We start from the raw sequence: 18,745 nt of genomic DNA, 5'->3' as shown, positions 1-18,745 counted from the left end.
ACTCAGTGAGGCTTTTAGGGAAGTGAAAAGAATGACCAGCCTTCCAGTGTCAGAATTTACAGTCACCTGTTTTTAAAAAGTGAATGTCAGTGGTGGCAGCTTTTAAGTGTGGAGCGAGATGTATCTGTGACCCTTTATTTTTATTTTTTTATATCAAAGTTGTGATTCGTTTAAGCCCTGGGAGGGCCAGCACCCAGTGAGGAGGCTCTCTGACACTCTTGGGGTCCTGTGCTCCCTGTAGGTGTTCATCCTGCAGCTGGAGGGAGAGAAGCACTGGCGCCTGTACCAGCCGACGGTGCCTCTGGCGCGGGAGTACAGCGTGGAGGCCGAGGACAGGATCGGGAGGCCCACACACGAGTTCACACTCAAGGTACGGGCCTGCCAGTGTGCGCGCCGAGTGTGGTTTGAGGTTTGCGCTTGTGTAACGGTCCCCCGAGAATGTGTCCAGGAGTTTGGGGACAGGTGGCTCCCATTCCAGGTGGCCCCTCTGGGGGGCCTCGGAGGGAGACCTGGTCTTTTGTACTTGCAGATGTGAGCTGAGGAAACGTCTCCATATGCTCTCTGAGTCCAAAAGGAATGAATTATGAATACGGTAACCACTGACTTTTCTGGAGTAAAAGTCATGGAAGGCATGGCCTTGGGCCGCTTCACCAGATCTAAGGCAGTGGTCACTGCTGGGTGGTAGGTTGCTTGAGGAAAACACGGTCAGGGACCTCTGTTTTTCTTGCTGGTAAAATTTGGGCGCCCCCTTTGCCTCCTGACTGCAGTAGGCCCTCTGCACCCCCTTTCTTCTGCATGTAGTTGTCAGAAGAGTCACCATGAAGGCTCTTTGAGGGGACCTTCCCCAGAAAACCAGGCAGCCCGGGCATGTGCTGGTTCGCTGGCATCTTGCTGCTGAGAAAGTGAGTCCTTCAGCAGTTAGCTGGGTGGGATCACAGCCAGTCCCCAGCACATCAGGTTGTTGAGAACAAAGTCTAGGATAAGAATAGCTGTGTAATTCAGTTTTACACCTTTTCCTATAAAACTTAATTTCAACAAAATTTAATTTCCTTCAGTGGTAATAAGATAATAGTTAATCTAAATCATTCCAAAGATTTTAACCAAACTGATGGACTTGCATATGGTTGTTTTTGTATTTCTTACATCTTGAAATTACACTTGGTATCTAATTTTTTTTCTTTTTAAATTATTTATTTTTGGCTGCACTGCATCTTCATTACTTTGTGCTAGCTTTGTCTAGTTCCAGCGAGTAGGGGCTGCTCTCTCGTTGCAGTGCATGGGCTTCTCATTGCAGTGGCTTCTCTTGTTGCAGAGTTTGGGTTCCAGGTGCGCAGCTTCAGTGGCTGGAGCACGTGAGCTCAGTCGTTGTGGTGCATGGGCTTTAGTTCGCTTGCAGAATGTGGGATTGATAACACCTTGAGCTTCAGCCTGGCATTTTGCATGAAGTACTCCGCATATGTGTTAAATAAGCAGAGTGACAGTATATATAGCCTTGACACAGGGGTTGAAACCGTGTCCCCTGCATTGGCAGGCAAGTTCTTAACCATTTTGCCACCAGGGAATCCCCTCTGATTCTTACTCAGTGCCTTGTGGCTTCCTGATATTAAAAATCTGCCTGCATGCCATAACTGGGAAAAACTCCCTGTTTATGATGTTGTTGTTCAGTCGGTCAGTCTTGTCTGATTCTTTGCGACTCTATGAACTACAGCATACCAGGCTTCCCTGTCCTTCACTCTCTCTTGAGTTTGCTCACACTCATGTCCATTAAGTCCATGTTGCCATCCAACCATCTCATCCTCTCATGCTCTGTCGTCCCCTTCTCCTCTGTCTTCTATCTTTCCTAGCATTAGGGTTTTTTCCCTAGTGAGTCAGCTGTTCACATCAGGTGGCCAAAGTATTGGAGCTTCAGCATCAGTACTTCTAATGAATGTTCAGGGTTGATCTCCTTTAGGATTGACTGGTTGGATCTGCTTGGAGTCCAAGGGACTCTGAAGAGTCCTCTCCAGCACCACAGTTCAAAAGCAATTCTTCAGTGCTCAGCCTTCTTTATGCTCCAAATCTCATATCCGTACAAGACTACTGGAAAAACCATAGCTTTGAATATATGAACCTTTGTTGGCAAAGTGATGTTTCTCCTTTTTAATACACTGTCTAGGTTGGTCATAGCTTTTCTTCTAAGGGGTAAGCGTCTTGTAATTTCATGACTGCAGTCACCATCCACAGTGATTTTGGAGCCCAAGAAAATAAAGTCTGTCACTGTTTCCATTGTTTCCCCATCTATTTGCCATGAAGTGATGGTATCGGATGCCATGATCTCAATTTTTTGATTGTTGAGTTTTATGCCAGCTTTTTAGAGGCTGTTTAGTTCCCCTTCCCTTTCTGCCATAAGGGTGGTGTCATCTACATATCTGAGGTTATTGATATTTCTCCCAGCAATCTTGATTCCAGCTTAGATCTCATTTCGCATGTAAGTTAAATAAGCCGAGTGACAATATATAGCCTTGACATATTCCTTTCCCAATTTTGAACCAGTTCATTATTCCATGTCCACTTCTAACTGTTGCTCCTTGACCTGCATACAAGTTTGTTAGGAGGCAGGTAATGTCTGGTATTCCCATCTCTTTAAAAATTTTCCATAGTTTGTTATGATCCACACAGCCAAAGGCTTTAGTGTAGTGAATGAAGTAGATGTTTTTATGGAATTCCTTTGCTTTTTCAATGATCCAGTGGATGCTGGCAATTTGATCTCTGGTTCCTCTGCCTTTTCTAAATCCATCTTGTACATCTGGAATTTCTCAGTTCATGTACTGTTGAAGCCTAGTGTGAACGATTTTGACCATTACCTTGCTAGCTTGTGGGATGAATGCAATTGTGCAATAGTTTGAATATTCATTGGCATTGCCTTTCTTTGGGATTGAAATGAAGCTGACCTTTTCCAGTCCCATGGCCACTGCTGAGTTTTCCAAATTTGCTGGCATATTGAATGCAGCACTTTGACAGCATAATCTTTTAGGACTTGAAATAGCTCAGCTGGAATTCCATCAGCTCCACTAGCTTTGTTCATAATCATGTTTCCTAAGGCCCACTGCACTTCACACTCCAGAATGTCTGGCTCTAGGTGAGTGATCATACCATCGTGCTTATCTGGGTTATTAAGACCTTTTTTGAACAGTGTTTTCATGTATTCTTGCCACCTCTTAATATCTTCTGCTTCTGTTAGAACAGAAACATACTGTTTCTCTTCTTTATTGTGCCTGTCTTTGCATGAAATATTCCCTTGGTATCTGATTTTCTTGAAGAGATCTCTAGTCTTCCCATTTTATTGTTTTCCTCTATTTCTTTGCATTGATCTCTGAGGAAGGCTTTCTTATCTCTCTTTACTATTCTTTGGAACTCTGCATTCAGATGGGTATATCTTTCCTTTTCTCCTTTGCCTTTCGCTTCTCTTCTTTTCTCAGCTATTTGTAAGCCCTCCTCAGACAACCATTTTGCCTTTTTGCATTTCTTTTTCTTGGGGATGGTTTTGATCACTGGCTCCTGTACAGTATTACAAATTTCTGTCCATAGTTCTTCAGGCACTCTGGCCATTCAGGTATGACCTAAATCTAATCCCTTGCATCTGTTTGTCACTTGCACTGTATAATCGTAAGGAATTTGATTTAGGTCATACCTGAATGACCTAGTGGTTTTCCCTACTTTCATCAATTTAAGTCTGAAGTTTGCAATAAGGAAATCATGATGTGAATCACAGTTAGCTCCAGGTCTTGTTTTTGCTGACTGTATAGAGCGTCTCCATCTTTGGTTGCAAAGAATATAATCAATCTGATTTCAGTATTAACTACCTGGTGATGTCCATGTGTAGAGTCATCTCTTGTGTAGCTGGATGAGGGTGTTTGCTATGACCAGTGTGTTCTCTTGGCAAAACTCTGTCAGCCTTTGCCCTGCTTCATTTTGCACTCCAAGACCAAACTTGCCTGTTACTCCAGGTATCTCTTGACTTCCTACTTTTGCATGCCAGTCCTCTATGATGAAAAGGACATCTTTTTTTGGTGTTAGTTCTAGAAGGTCTTGTAGGTCTTCATAGAGCCATTCAACTTCAGCTTCTTCAGCATTAGTGGTTGGGGCACAGACTTGGATTACTGTAATACTGAATGGTTTGCCTTGCAAACAAACCAAGATATTTCTGTCATTTTTGAGATTACACCAAAGTACTGCATTTCAGACTCTTTTGTTGACTATGAAGGCTACTCCATTTCTTCTAAGTCATTTTTGCCCATAGTAGTAGATATAATGGTCATCTGAATTAAATTCACCCATTCCCGTCCATTTTATTTCACTGATTCCTAAAATGCCGATGTTCACTCTTACCATATCCTGTTTAACCACATCCAATACTCCTTGATTCACGGACCTAACATTCCAGGTTCCTATGTAAAATTGTTCTTTACAGCCTCAGACTTTACTTTCACTGCCAGACACATTCACCTCTGGGTGTTGTTTCTGCTTTGGCTCAGTCTCGTCATTCCTTCTGGGGCCATTTCTCCACTCTTCTCCAGTAGCATATTGGGCACCTACCGACCTGTGGATTTCATCTTTCAGTGTTGTATCTTTTTGCCTTTTCATACTGTTCATGGGAATCTCAAGGCAAAAATACTGAAGTGGTTTGCCATTCCCTTCTCCCGTGGACCATGTTTTGTCAGAACTCTCCACCATGACCTGTCCGTCTTGCATGGCCCTACACAGCATGGCTCATAGTTTCATTGAGTTAGACAGGATTGTGGTCCACATGATCAGCTTGGTTAGTTTTCTGTGATTGTGGTTTTCATTCTGTCTGCCCTTTGATGGATGAGGATTAGAGGCTTGTGGAAGCTTCCTGATGGGAGGGACTGGCTGTGGGAGAATCTGGGTCTTGCTCTGGTGGGTGGGGCCATCCTCAGTGACTCTTTAATCCAATTTTCTATCAATGGGCGGGGCTGTGTTCCCTCCCTGTAGTGTGGCCTGAGGCCAACCTATGATAGGGTAATGGCAGTAATGGCAACCTCTTCCAAAAGGATTTCAGTTTAGTTCACTCAGTCGTGTCCCACTCTTTGTGACCCTGTGGATTGCAGCATGCCAGGCTTTCCTGTCCATCACCTTCTCCCGGAGCTTACTCAAACTCATGTCCATTGAGTGATGGACATGTCGGTGATGCCATCCAACCATCTCATCCTCTGTCATCCTCTTCTTCTCTCGCCTTCAGTCTTTCCCAGAATCAGGATCTTTTCCAGTGAGTCACTTCTTCGCATCAGGTGGCCAAAGTATTGGCGCTTCAGCATCAGTCCTTCTAATGAATATTCAGGACTGATTTCCTTTAGGATTGACTAGTTGGATCTCCTTGCAGTCCAAGGGACTCTCAAGAGTCTTCTCCGATACCACAGTTCAAAAGCATCAATTCTTTGGTGCTCAGCTTTCTTTATAGTCCAACTCTTACCTCTATACATGACCACTGGAAAAACCATAGTCTTGACTAGACGGGCCTTTGTTGACAAAGTAATGTCTCTGCTTTTTAACATGCTGTCTAGGTTGGTCATAGTTTTTTTTCCAAGGAGCAAGCATCTTTTAATTTTATGACTGCAGTCACCATCTTCAGTGATTTTGGAACCCAAGAAAATAAATTCTGTCACTGTTTCCATTGTTTCCCCATCTATTTGCCATGAAGTGATGGGACCAGATGCCATGATCTTAGTTTTCTGAATGTTGAACCTCAAGCCAACTTTTTCACTTTCCTCTTTCACTTTCATCAAGAGAGTCTTTAGTTCTGCTTTGCTTTCTGCCTTAAGGGTGGTGTCGTCTGCATATCTGAGGTTATTGATATTTCTCCCGGCAATCTTGGTTCCAGCTTATGTTTCATTCAGCCCGGCATTTCGCATGATGTACTCTGCATATAAATTAAATAAGCTGAGTGACAATATACAGCCTTGACGTAGTCCTTTCCCTATTTGGAACCATCTGTTGTTCCATGTCCTGTTCTAACTGTTGGTTCTTCTTTGTATTCTTGCCACCTCTTCTTAATATCTTTTGCATCTATTAGGTCTGTACCATTTCTGTCCATTATTGAGCCCATCTTTGTATGAAATGTTCCCTTGGTATCTCTAATTTTCTTGAAGAGGTCTCGTGTTTCCCATTCTATTGGTTTCCTCTATTTCTTTGCGTTGATCACTGAGGAAGGCTTTCTTATCTCTTCTCGCTAGTCTTTTCTGCCACAACAAACTCGCTGCTGTCAGTGCCTCTGTCCTCGTACAGGTCACTGATGACCCATGCATCCACAGGAGACCCTCACACTGTCAAAGGCAGGTCTGGTTCAGTCTCTTGTGGCTTCACGGTTCCTTTCCCTGGGTCCTGGTATGCACAAGGTTTTGTTGTGCCCTCCAAGAGTCTGTTTTCCCAGTTCTGTACAAGTTCTATAATCAAATCCTGCTGACCTTCAAAGTCAGGTTCCCTGTGAATTCTCAGTCCCTTTGCTGGATCCCACGTTGGAAAATCTTTTGTGAAGCCTAGAACTTTCTCAACAGTGTGAGAACTTCTTTGGTATAATTTTTCTCCAGTTTGTGGATTGCCCACTGGGTGGCTCTGTGGTGGGGCTAATGGCAGCCTCATCCAAGAGGACTTAGGCCCTACACCTTGCCTCCCACGTCTGCTGCAGCCAGAACCCCTGTTCTGCGCAGGCCACTGTTGACCCATGCCTCTGCAGGAGACCCTCAAACACTCAATGGTGGGTCTGGTTCAGTCTCTTATAGGGTCATTGCTCCTTTCCCTGGGTCCTGGTGCACACAAGGTTTTATTTGTGCCCTCCAAGCGTCTCTGGTAGGTATGAAGTTTGATTTTAAACGTGATTATGCCTCTCCTGCTGTCTTATTGCAGATTCTCCTTTGCCCTTGCACCTGGGATATGTTTCTAGTGGGTTCCAACATCCTCCTGTTGATGCTTGTTCAGCAGCTAGTTGTGACTTTGGTGCTCTCACAGCAGAAGATGAGCACACGTCCTTCTGCTCCGCCATCTTATTTCTTCTGTTATGTGATAGGGGACTTGAATAAATACAACAATAAAGGTATCTTCATTGTTTTGTGCTCTTGGTCAGCAGTTAGCAAAGTATGGCCCATGGGCCAAAAATTGAGCCCGCTGCCTGTCTTTGTATATAAAGTATATGGGAACACAGCCACGACCATTCCTGTGTACTGTCTGTGGCCGCATTCATATTATACTGGCAGAGTCAACTGGTTGCCACAGGGACCATGCGGCCCACAAACCACAGATATTTACTTCACAGAAAGAGTTTGTCAACTGTGCGCTTGGCTGATTATTTTTAAGCCAAGACTAAGCCATCCATGGTCTCTGAGGCCAGGGCTGAGTGACTCAGACTGACATCTGGCTACTTGTCCTGCCTGAGAAGGTTGGGCTCCATGGTGGTCATAGAGGGCATGGGACTTGAAGGTGGAGCCATGCCCACTATTCATACCCATCTGGATCACAGCTCACAGTGAGAAGCCCTGGGTCTTCTGAAAGGAGAAAGATAGCATTGTGTTCTGCAAAGATTCTCAAGTTGTAAGCCTGTTGAGTTTTTAATCCGCGGAACTAACTCTTCAAGTGGAATCTTGTGTAAATGCTCAGTATGTGAAATTGAAGAGCAGAGTTGCCCTGGGAGGGGGTGGGCTTAGGGGGCTACCATGAGAGGCCTGGAGCCCTCCTCACCCTTCTTCCTTCCTACTCAGGTGGCAGCCTGAATGGTACTTCTGCCAAACCTGGGGTCTTGGGGTGAAGAACCCCCCATAATGGAAACACATCTCTGTGGCTTGGGGATCTGGCAAACCTGGGTTTGAATTCAGCTGCTGTCACTTATGAGCTGCGTGTCCTTGGGCAAGATTTTGGTCTCTGTGTCAATTTTTTTATTAAACTGGAGATCATTATGTTTATCTTATAGGTTGTAAATATTTAAAAATACTACTTTGATGTTTCTTTTACAGTGAAATTGCTTGAAAGCAATGGCTATTTGTCAATATATTGCTACCTATCAAATTAGCACAGACTCAGTGACTTGAAAAAACACCACAAACGTTATTGTCTTGTGGTTCTGTGGTTCAGAGGTCCCTGAGGGGTTTCACTGGCTGAAGTCAAGGTGTCGGCAGGACTGTGTTCTGGAGGCTCTAGGGAAGAAGCCTGTCCTTGCTTTCCCAGCCTCTGGAGGTAGTTCCTAGTCCTCGGCTTACGGCCCCTTCCTCGACATGGCCCCTTCTATGCAACATGGAGCTTGGTCTTTCTCATGCTGCCCTCTCTCTTCCAGTACCCTCTTCTATTTGTGATTACGTTGGACCTGCCTGGCTAATTCAGAATAATCCCCCCCGCCCCCCGTCAGCAGCCTTAATTAACCATGGCCATGTAGCCTAAATCTTCACAGATGCCAGAGGTTAGGGTGTTGACATTCTTGGAGACCCTGCCACCATGCCCTATCTTTATTTCCTCTTCTCTCCCACTCTTGGGAACCCTTTCCAGCAGGCGCACTTGGCCATTGTTCCCCTGGAACTGCTCTGCCCGCCACCTCCACACTGTCAGCTACTGCAGTCTGCTCCGGTCCCCACCTCAGTCTGCCTGTCATCAGTATTTGGCTCAGTGGGCCACTGCCACCTGCTCCACTGGCTTCCAGGATGTGACTGTCCCTTGGTTCCCTCTCCACCTGACTGTCTTGTTCAGATTCTCCTTTGCTGTTATGTCTTCAGTCTTCCTGCTTCTGTAAGCTGGGGTGCAGGACTTGTTTCCTGGAACTTCTTTGATCACTGAGCATTCCCTCCCAAGGTTTCAAATACCTTCCACACTGATGTGTTTTCAATGCTGTATTAGCTCTCTAGCCCACATCTAAACTCTAGACTCATAATTCAGCTACCTACTTAATGCCTCCCCCTGGAAAGATAAAAAGATACAGCAAATTCAGTTTTCCCCAAACCAAAGTCTCATGTCCTACCCTGTTCCCAGCCTCCTCCCTGCGCATGTGTCCCCATTCTGCTTGTTTGGGGCAAAAATCCTTGGACACAGATTTATACAAAAGCCTCCTATCTAGCGTTCCTTTTGCAGACTTTTCTGACATAACAGCCATGGTGATCCTTTTGGGATCCTGTGAACCCTTTGCATAGACCTCTAATGACTTCTTTAAACCCAGAAAAAAAGCCGAAGTCCTTGAACTGGTCCAGAGGGCCCTGTGATCTAACCCCTCTGCTGCCCGCCCACCTCACCTTCCACCATCCCCAGCTTCACTCACTGCCTTCCTGCCACACCGGCGCCCCTCAGCCTGCCAGGCACGTGCCGGCTGCAGCACCTTTGCACCTGCTCTTTCTCCCCAGGACGCTGCACGGCTGTGCTGTGCTTAGTCACTCAGTCGTGTCCGACTCTTTGCCTGCCAGGCTCCTCTGTCAGTGGGGATTCTTCAGGTGAGATTTCTGGAGTGGGTTGCCATGCCCACCTCCAGGGGATTTTCCCAACCCAGGGATTGAACCCAGGTCTCTCGCATTGCAGGTGGATTCTTCACCATATGGCTTGCTCGTTTCCTGAAGTCTCTACTGAAGTGTCACCTTAGCAGAGTGGCTAAAATAGCACCTCGTACCCCAGACACACCCACCCTGACTGACCTCAGCATCATCCTCCTCACTCTGTCTTCTTTGCATTCACCACCACTCAACATTGTTTATTTGCAGCTTTCTTTTATCCCTCTTGCCCCCACTCGAGTATCTTCATTGCTGATGTCTCTTCTCCCTTCTCAAATGCTTGTTGGTTTCTCTGGAACATGTTCCATCAGGGCAGGGCTTTCTTTGGTTCAGTGCTCTCTCCCTGGCGCCTAGCCTGGTGTCTGGCATGGGCGGGGTGAGTGGAGAAGGGTTGGTCAGGTGTTTGTGGGATGAATAAATAAACAGATGGATGATGAGCTATATGTGTGAGGGCCTCCGTCACAGGGCAGGCACTCAGACTCACAAATGAGAGCTGTAATTATGAGTGATGCATTGATTTACTTGAAAGACTAGTTTCCCTGTCAGGTTGGTGTTACTCAGGGCAAGATAGCTCCTATGAATACCTCATAATTGTATATTGTTTATTGCTTTAAGGCAAATCTTAGCATTAAAATAAAAAATCTCATGATGTTTCTTGAGCTCTTCCTCCAGGGCCCCTGGTTGTAGCCAGGGAGCCAGGCTACTTCCTGGGTTGCAGAGAGGAGACACGTGACTCTGAGGACCCCCTCTCTTCTCCTTTCTGCTGTACAGAATGTTCTGTCTGGGTGGGATCAGGCAGGAGGTGGTGGCTCCAGGGCAGGAGTGGTTTGGGGAGATACTTCTCTTAACCGGCTTGAAATCGGACGGGGTGGGGAGGCTCGCCTGCTGGAGGACGTGACTGGGCTGTGGTTGCGTCTAGTGCTCATTCTCCGATGCAGGGCTGCAGGGTTTTTGTCCCTTCTTCCGAACATCCATTGAGCCCGTGTGTGCCAGATGCTTAGGTGGGTTAGGCCCTGGGATACAGGATGGATGTGGGCCCTGCTTGGGAGACCACACAGACTGTAATGGGACAGCGGGTAAAATAAAAATTATAATACAGCCATGTGCCCAGCATTGCTCCAAGAGCTTTGGCTGTGTTGTCTCCTTTAATACTCCAGTAATCCTGTGAGATGTGGGGCAGTTGCTTCCCTTTTACACATAAAAGAACTGAGGCCTCGGGGGGGTTAATTAACATGCTGGGGTCCCCAGCCAGTGAGCTCCAGAGCTGTCCCTCCTCACCACCCACTTTGAAGGATGTGGAGGGCGGGTACAGGCTCTCACCTTGATCCCGGGCTAGTTTCAGAGGTGTCTGTTCTCAGCTTACAAAGAAAGTGGCTTCAGGCACCGGAAGCCTCTCTAGGATTGGGTTCATGGTGACAGACTCACGGACACAGCAGAGCTTGACCAGTGGACCCCACAGAGCCCAGCATGCAGACCACTGCCTGGTCACCACTCAGAGGTTTCTAGAACGCAGAACTGAAACTCACAGCCTCTACAAAGGACCAAGAAGACACCCTCCCCACTAACCCCTTCCCCCTTGTCCTCGTCTAGCCGGGAGACTTGCTGTACTTTCCCAGAGGGACCATCCATCAGGCGGACACTCCTGAGGGCCTGGCCCACTCCACGCATGTGACCATCAGCACCTACCAGAGCAGGTAAGCCCTCACCTCTGACCTCGCGTCCCTGACAGCTCTGCTCCGAGCTGTGGTGCCTGTGGCCAGGATCAGGAGGTGTGAGAGGTGGTCGCATCGCTTCTGCTTCTCCAGCCCCAGGGCTTCCTCCATCCCTGCTGGCTTCCTAGTCCTGCTGTGTCCCACCTGTGCCATTGACCCTCTCATCTGGGCCTCCTCCTGAACTGTCATAACCCCATCTCATACAGAACACCGGGAGTTGCCCACATCCCGGGATCGGGAAGACGGGCACCGCTGTGGGTATGGCGGTGTGTCTGTGACGCCATGCTGCACTTCTAGTCTCTTCCCACCCCCACCCACTCACTCTATCCATTAGAAAAGTTTTTTTATTGTGGCAAAATATTCGTAGACCATTTCATCCACTTTTAAGCGTCCAGTTGAGTGACACTAATTGCATTCACGCTGTTGTGCAGCCATCCCCACTGTCTGTTTCTGAAACATTGTCATCACCCTGAACAGAAACTCTGCATCACGGAAACCTCTGGGTCTCTTTTAAGGTTTCCAGTTTTTACAGTTCATTAAAGTCGGAAAGGACGTCTGGAACAGTGAGTCCTAGAAGCACATGTGCTGAAAACAGTTCCAATTAAAACCACGTTCCAGTTCAGCGAGTGCCTTGTCATGTGACAGGACCCGGGCAGCGGCCCTGCCCGTGGATTCGTGACAGCAGTGGCCTGGCTAGTCCAGGTCCCATTAAAAGCGCCCATCACTGGTTTATTCATCATGAGCCCTGGGCCTTGTAGTGGTTGCTGGGATGGTAGGCGCTAGACTGAAGGGGCTTTGGGAGGACCTATACTCTGGTCATGGTGGAAGGAGGGGAGACAGGTGTGTAGTTCCCAAACAGTGTGGCATGTCCCATCACAGCTTTGCGGAGGAGTCCCTGGGAGCACAGAGGGGTGTGGTTAGCTAAGCTGGGGCATCACGGAAGCTTCAGCAATGATTTGACACCCAAACTGAGGGAGCCCAGGGGATGAGTAAGTGGAGGTGGGCCCAGAGGTCAGAGTGGGACGGGACATTCCAGGCCTGAGGAGCAGTGGGTCTTCGTAGCCTCAGAGCTGTAACTTGCAGAACAAGAGAGCAAGCATTCCTCTGCCTCCTCATCTGGCTCTGCAAGGAGAAGTGAAACACTGTGTTTAAGGGACAGGAGGGACTAAGCGGGAGTCTGGCCTGAAGGCAGAGAGCTTGTTTTAGGTTTCTCTTGTATAAAATGCCTTCTCACCATGGTTGGGTTCCTTGCAGAGGGAGAAAATTTCCAAGGGTGACTGAGGGAGCGGGCAGTGGGAACCGGGCCGTGGGGAGGCTGCACCAGAAGCCCGTTCTGGACCGAAGCAGCTCTGGGCCTCGGCAGCCACGTCGTTGAGCCCCATCAGCGTCCGTCCTCTGGTGTCCTGTCATTGCTGTCACTCTTTCCCTAGTTCTTCCTCTTTTTCGTTTTTCTTGCAGCCATCAGCTGGTTTTCTGGCTCCCTTAGTTTTCACTCCATTTTCCTTCCTCGGTTCCTGATTTACTCACAACATTGGAATGTCGCCTCATCAGTTACTTCTCTGACTTCCCTCCACCTCCTTGACCCCGTTGGCTTTTGCCACCACCAAGTGACTGTTTCCCAATCTCAGGGGTGAAGAACTGGTAGCTTTCCCTGGTCCCACCCACTGCCCCTGCAGTCGGCAGGGCTGGAAGAGCTGCCTGAGTTAGAGAGGATGCCTGCCGTCTGAGGATGGGCACTGTGATGCCAACTTGTGCCTGTCGGTGGGGCCACTGCTAGAACAGGACAGGTGTGACGCGAGGGCCGCTGCTCCCCGGAGATGCCCTGTGCTTTGGTCCTGGCGCTCCTTAAGACATTATGGTAGGGTGAAGATTCGGCCTTTCCCTAAGCGTTCTCAAAGGTGGCCTTTAGGGCCTGCTCTCTCAGATAGTGGCATGTTGATCTGACCAATTTATGAAGGTGAAACCCTCCAGAGGTGTTGTTTCTAAACTGCAGCCCAAGATCCAGTCTCCTAGAAGAGCATGGAGCTCAGTGTAATATCTGCACTTTAACTCCGTGAGCTACTGCTATGTGACTTATACCTGGGACCCCTCGAAGGACGATAATATTTCATGCTGCTGTGAGGTCTACATGTGTCCTCCAGGTCTACGTTCAGTCAAAGGTGTGAGGCTGGGTGTAGCATTTTGTCAGAAACCCATGAGGCCACCAGGTGGGAGTGGATGCCGGGGGAGAAGTGTCTCTCACGTGGCTCTTGTCCTCCTTTGCCACTTCCAGGAGGTAAGCATAAAAGTGTTAATTTTGCTTACAGAGTGAGAGGCAAAAGTCATACTGTGAATTTCCATTTTGCATGTAGCCAGCAATTTGAAATCTGCTGGTGACACAGAGGGACATTTTGAGCAGCTCAGAAGTGTTTATAGAGAGAGCATCCCCACAGCGTGTGCATCTTACACTGACACACATTGAGGAGTGAGTGATTCTGAACGCCCCGCAGAAAAAGCAGAGGTAGCTGAACACTGACGCTGGTCCTGAAATGGTATTTCTGGCATCTGGCTTCTCTCTTCTACCCCAGTAAAACCATCATTAGAGTTTAACAAGTTGCAAAATAAATCATTTTGAAATTGTTAATGTTGGATATTTGACTGAGAACAGTGCCCCTCCCTTTACTAAGAAACAAAGGAAAATGTCATGTTTAACTGTTCAGATAATTGCACAGTCCAGGATCTTGCTGTTACCCTACATATATTGCTTTTTGGATTTTTTGCACATACAAATTTTTTTAGGTCCTCTAATCATTGAGAGTTACTTTTCTGCAAAACTGTCAAGGCAGTTATGTAGTTGAAAACGTTAAAAAAAAAAAAAATTGTTCCTTTGAACTTCCTACTTTATGATAGTCTGTAATTAATTCTGTTATCTTTACATTTAAGATAAATCATGAATAAAGCCTAGCTTCCCACCTTTAACTTTGCATGTGAGTGTCTGAGGTGGGGAGAAAGGGAAGCCTGTGATTGATAATGCTCTTAAGTTTTTATGCTGAGTGCAAAGAGTCGGACACGACTGTGTGACTGAACTGAACTGATGTGAAATTATTGGAACTCGAGATTTCAGGGCAGGGGGATTGATGTGTAGTTTGTAGCTTGAGGCTTTTATAATCAGTGTTTTATCCACATGTCTTATGCTTTCATTGTTTTGTTTTTCATTTTTTTTTTTTTTACTTGGCATGTGTTCCAGTTCATGGGGAGATTTCCTTTTGGACACCATTTCGGGGCTCGTGTTTGACACCGCCAAGGCAGACGTGGCACTCCGGGCTGGCATCCCCCGGCAGCTGCTCCTGGTAAGGAGCGAAGGCAGGTGGGGAGGGAGGGGCAGCTGTGGCTCCCCGCTCAGGACCCTGGAACCCTTCTCCCATGAGCCAAGCTTGTTTCCTCCTGGGCTGGGTGGTTTGCAAACGACAGAGTGCTGCACATTACTTGCAACCCAAAGGAACAGTGGTGTATGCAGATGGCCCACTTCCTGTATTTCAGGGTGGCAGCAGCAGGCCCTGGGAGCGCTGACTGAGTAGATATTTGAATAACTAATGTGGCTCAGGAACTATAGCCTCAGCACATGTGCGATCCCAAGTTAGGAGAGATCCACTGGAGAGCCTGGCCTCAGTGTGTTCCCTGGCTTTCCTGTCCATCCTGATTTTACCCTGATGGCAGGTTTTGAGATGATGGATGCATTAGGGCTGAGTTGAGCAAAGGTGCCTTCTTGTCTGAAGTGGTCACTTCAGATAGTGATTTTTTTCTTCAAAAGGCAAGGCCAGGACTGCACCATATTCCCAGGGAGCCCTCTTTCCAGGCAAAATGCTAAAAATTGATCTTTTTTTTTGCAAATGGTAGGCAGCTACAGAGGAACAGTGGTTAGGAGGACATAAAGGGGTGCTGTCCTTAAGGGAGTGGCGTGGATCCGTGTTTGTCCTGGGTGGTGGTGCCCATTGCAGCACTCTGGAGACGGGGCCTGGGCAGGAGCGCGGCTGGAGTCTGGGCCAGGACTCACTTCTGTGTTTCCAGCAGGCGGAAAGCATAGCTGTTGCAACAAGATTAAGTGGCTTTCTGAGGATGCTTGCAGACCGGCTGGAGGGCACCAAAGAACTGCCTTCTGCAGACATGAAGAAGGATTTCGCTATGAACAGACTCCCACCTTACTATATGGGAGATAGAGCAAAGCTTGTGGCACCAGGTAGGGCTTGCTGTTTCTCTAGGTGGCCAGGGGCTAATGTGGAATATATTGATGCTTTTTTGGGTGTGCACTTTGAGCTGATGGGAAGTATGAAAGATTTCAGGGTGAACATGAGCCTGTCCTTAGTGTGTGAAGGTTGGACAGGACACGCTGCTTGATGGGGAATGAGAACCCTGTGGTTTGGGGTGAGAAGTATGTATTTATGGCCCCTCTGCAATTCATCATCTGCAGGAAGTTTCAAGAACTTGAACACTGAAATAATCTTGTTGGAAATTAGCTCAGGGATGGGTAAAACGTTGCCATCAGCAGGTGAACTACAGGAATTCACAGGATCATCACAGACCTTCCCCAAGTCCCAGGTGACTGTTTGTGACAGGTTTAAGTTACAGATGATGTGGACAGACTGCTGGGTGGATGGTGATACCAGTGTTCTGGGGCACAGACTATACCATGCTCCTGTAGTCTAACAGAGCTGGGTTTATTGACTTGTAACGGGAGATAGCACGCTGCTGGAGACTGCAGACATCTCAGTAAAAGGAATGCAGGGAAGGATTTCTAGGATTTGGGTTTGAGTTAGGTGATTTCAAGAGGGTTCAGGAAGTTGGGCTTTGCTCTGGGTTGGATGCTGTTGGGAAATAGAGACTCTCAGATTGCGTCTCCTGTAAATCCTGGTTATGGTTGGTAGCAGGAGGAGTGAAGTGAGGATGGAGTGACCACTGGTAAAGCAGCAGCAGTCCCTCAGGCTAGCCAGGAGTGGGGCACGTGTGGTCAGTCCCGTGGTCTGGACAGTGTCCTTCCTTTTGCCTGTTGATGAAGTGGTCTCGATTTTCTCTGTCTCGCATAGTCACAGCATGGCCATGTTTAATGTTGGGGTGCTTTAGAATGGCCTGTGTTCAGCAGAACAGGGAGACACAGCTGGGAGTGCCAGGCTGGCTCTCAGCCTGCTTCTCTTGGTCAGGTAGAGGGAGAGTCTCATTTTCACTAACTTTTCAAAAAGCCTTATCCATCACGCGTGGAGGACCAGCGAGACACACAATCTACAAGGTCCCTTCTAACATTCATTCTATGAACATGTTTATTGTAGTTTGAGGTGGGGAGTAGTTCAGAATATGTTTTTGATGCATCCACTCAAAACAGCAATTTTCCCAGCACACGGTTTAATCTTTAGCAGAACAGTTCAGTTCTGAGTATCAGCTTATGTCCCAGTTTTCCTTGTCTTAGCCCTTACTGTCAATATTAAGTTCCCTCAACTCTGTCTCCAACCAGATCAGCCTGTCAGGCTGATGTGTTTGTAGTGGCTGCTTTTTCACTAAGTTAAATCCAACCTAGGAAAGAGAGTTGTTCCTGTGCACTTTATTAGGTGGCTTGTTTTTATGACACAGTGCTTGACCTACCTAGACTGAATAATTCGCCATGGTCATGTAACTGGTAATTGGAGGGATGGTGCACTTTGAGCTCAGGAAGTCCTTTCAGAGTCCACATGTGGAGCAAGCCAGGGACAGAAATTGGAGCGGTGAGAGCGTTCCATGCAGAAGGCAGGGTGGCCCAGTCTATTGTGATAGTGTGTGCTCCCCCGGTACTGGTGACAGCCTTTTAATGAACTTAGAAACCTCTGTAGTTATTTATCTGGTTGACATCTGTCTTCAGTGTAAGGATGAGGTCCTTTGGGATGTAAGCAGTATTTTTAACATCACTGTGAATATCTGAGTTGGAGCAGATGCTCCATGCTTGGATTCACCTGCACATTGTTAACTAATTTTCCCAAACAGTTGCTCCTGCAAACAAGTTTGAGCCTGCTTTCTCTCTGGGTTTTCTAGGTGGACAACTTCCGGGGTTGGACAGCACAGTGAGACTGCAGTTTAGAGACCACGTGGTTCTCACCGTAGGACCCTATCAGGACCCATCCGTGAGTATCCAGAAGGGAAGAGGGTTCCACTCAAGGCATGTCCATCGCGGGCCTCAGGTTATCAGGCTGACAGGTGGCCCTGCCCACCTCCTCTGGGAATCTTCCTCCTCACAGTTCAGTCCCATCTCTCTAGATCAGATTATGCCCAGATCTCACTGCTCCGGTTCGGAAGTTTCCTGCCTGTTGGGCATTTGAGGGTTTGTCCTTAGCTCCACAGAACTCTGCTTCTTCCCCTAGTTAGCGGTTAATGTCTGGTCTCTGCCTCCTAATTAGGGCTAGGTTGCCTTTGCCAAATTATCAGTATAGGTTTCTGGTCTTCCTCTGGTGTGGGACTTCTGCCTTTATGAAAGTGCCCTGCACAACCCTAAAGCCCTTGGGAATTCTCCCATGCCTGGTGGCTTCACCCTGCTCCTCCTGATCAGCTTTCTGGGAAGGGGCCTGTGAATGACTGGCGAGGTTGGGAGTCAGGGGCACCTGGATGTCTCCATAACCAGACTGTTCTAGCCACCAGGGCCAAACCTGGTGAAAACTATATAACATATATGGAAACCTTGAGATTATATGCTCCCACAGCCTCATTTTTTTTTTTTAAAAAGCTAGTTATTCTGATAATCAATTAGTTTGAGGCGTTTATTTTAGGTCATTGTGTTTGATTCTCATCTAAGAGGGGACAAGGAGTGACTCAAGGTGCTGGAAGAGGCAGTAAACTTCCCTGTGTAGGGTGGACACGGAGGGAGGGGAAGCCTACTCTAAGTAGAAGGAAGGTTTTTATAGATCATATGGCTGGTATTTAGAATTAATATTTACTCTGTGGTGTTCATAAATTGAAAATTTATGTATACCTAGGAATATTAAATTTTTATGATGCACAAAGAGTTGCTGGTATGGTTAAATGAAGTAACCTGAATGTTTCATTGGTAAGTTGAAATAGAAATGGTTTTTTCATGAAAGTTTCTGAAGGGGCTATTATCTTTTTAAAAAATGACTTACAAGTGCTTATTTGCTACATACAGATAGTAATCTACGACAACTATTTAAAAAATAGTCATTATAACTTGTATTTATGTATCTACATGTTTACATCTCAACTTTTTGCCAGAAAGATTCTTTAGTATTCAATAAATTTCACTTAAGCACTGAGGCATTGAGATTTTTCTTGGTGTTGCCCTATACTACTGGAAAAGCCTCCTAGCACCCCAGTGGGCAGTAGCTTGTTGCTGAGAGCTTTTTTTGTTCTTTTGAAGGATGAAACTCGAGGGGAGATGGTTTACGTCTATCATTCCTTAAGGAACAGGAGAGACACACACATGATGGGAAATGAAACAGAGGTTTGTTCCAACCCAAAATGCATGTTTTTGCTCTGGTTTGGTGCTTGATGGGAGGACTCTATTACCTTTGATGT

At 47.0% G+C, this 18,745-nt stretch overlaps 1 protein-coding gene across 10 annotated transcripts in view; it reads left to right on the top strand.

The window, feature by feature from the left end:
- Positions 1–18,745, top strand: part of RIOX2 (ribosomal oxygenase 2) — a 37,492-nt gene that overhangs the window by 13,434 nt on the left and 5,313 nt on the right. For 7 of the 10 annotated variants that reach the window (XR_009494333.1, XM_059886036.1, XM_024991313.2 and 4 more), the window contains 6 exon segments: positions 242–370; positions 11,100–11,203; positions 14,448–14,550; positions 15,269–15,437; positions 17,255–17,343; positions 18,588–18,671. Coding sequence is in view for 9 of the 10 variants with exons in the window: in XM_059886036.1 (XP_059742019.1) it covers positions 242–370; positions 11,100–11,203; positions 14,448–14,550; positions 15,269–15,437; positions 17,255–17,343; positions 18,588–18,671 (678 nt within the window). In the remaining variant the exon portion in view is untranslated. 10 annotated transcript variants of the gene reach the window in all.

Source organism: Bos taurus, chromosome 1 (assembly GCF_002263795.3).
Source record: "Bos taurus isolate L1 Dominette 01449 registration number 42190680 breed Hereford chromosome 1, ARS-UCD2.0, whole genome shotgun sequence".
NCBI classification, from domain to species: domain Eukaryota; kingdom Metazoa; phylum Chordata; class Mammalia; order Artiodactyla; family Bovidae; genus Bos; species Bos taurus.
The sequence above is the reverse complement of the archived record's forward strand: the minus strand, read 5'-3'. Positions and strand labels throughout refer to the sequence as shown.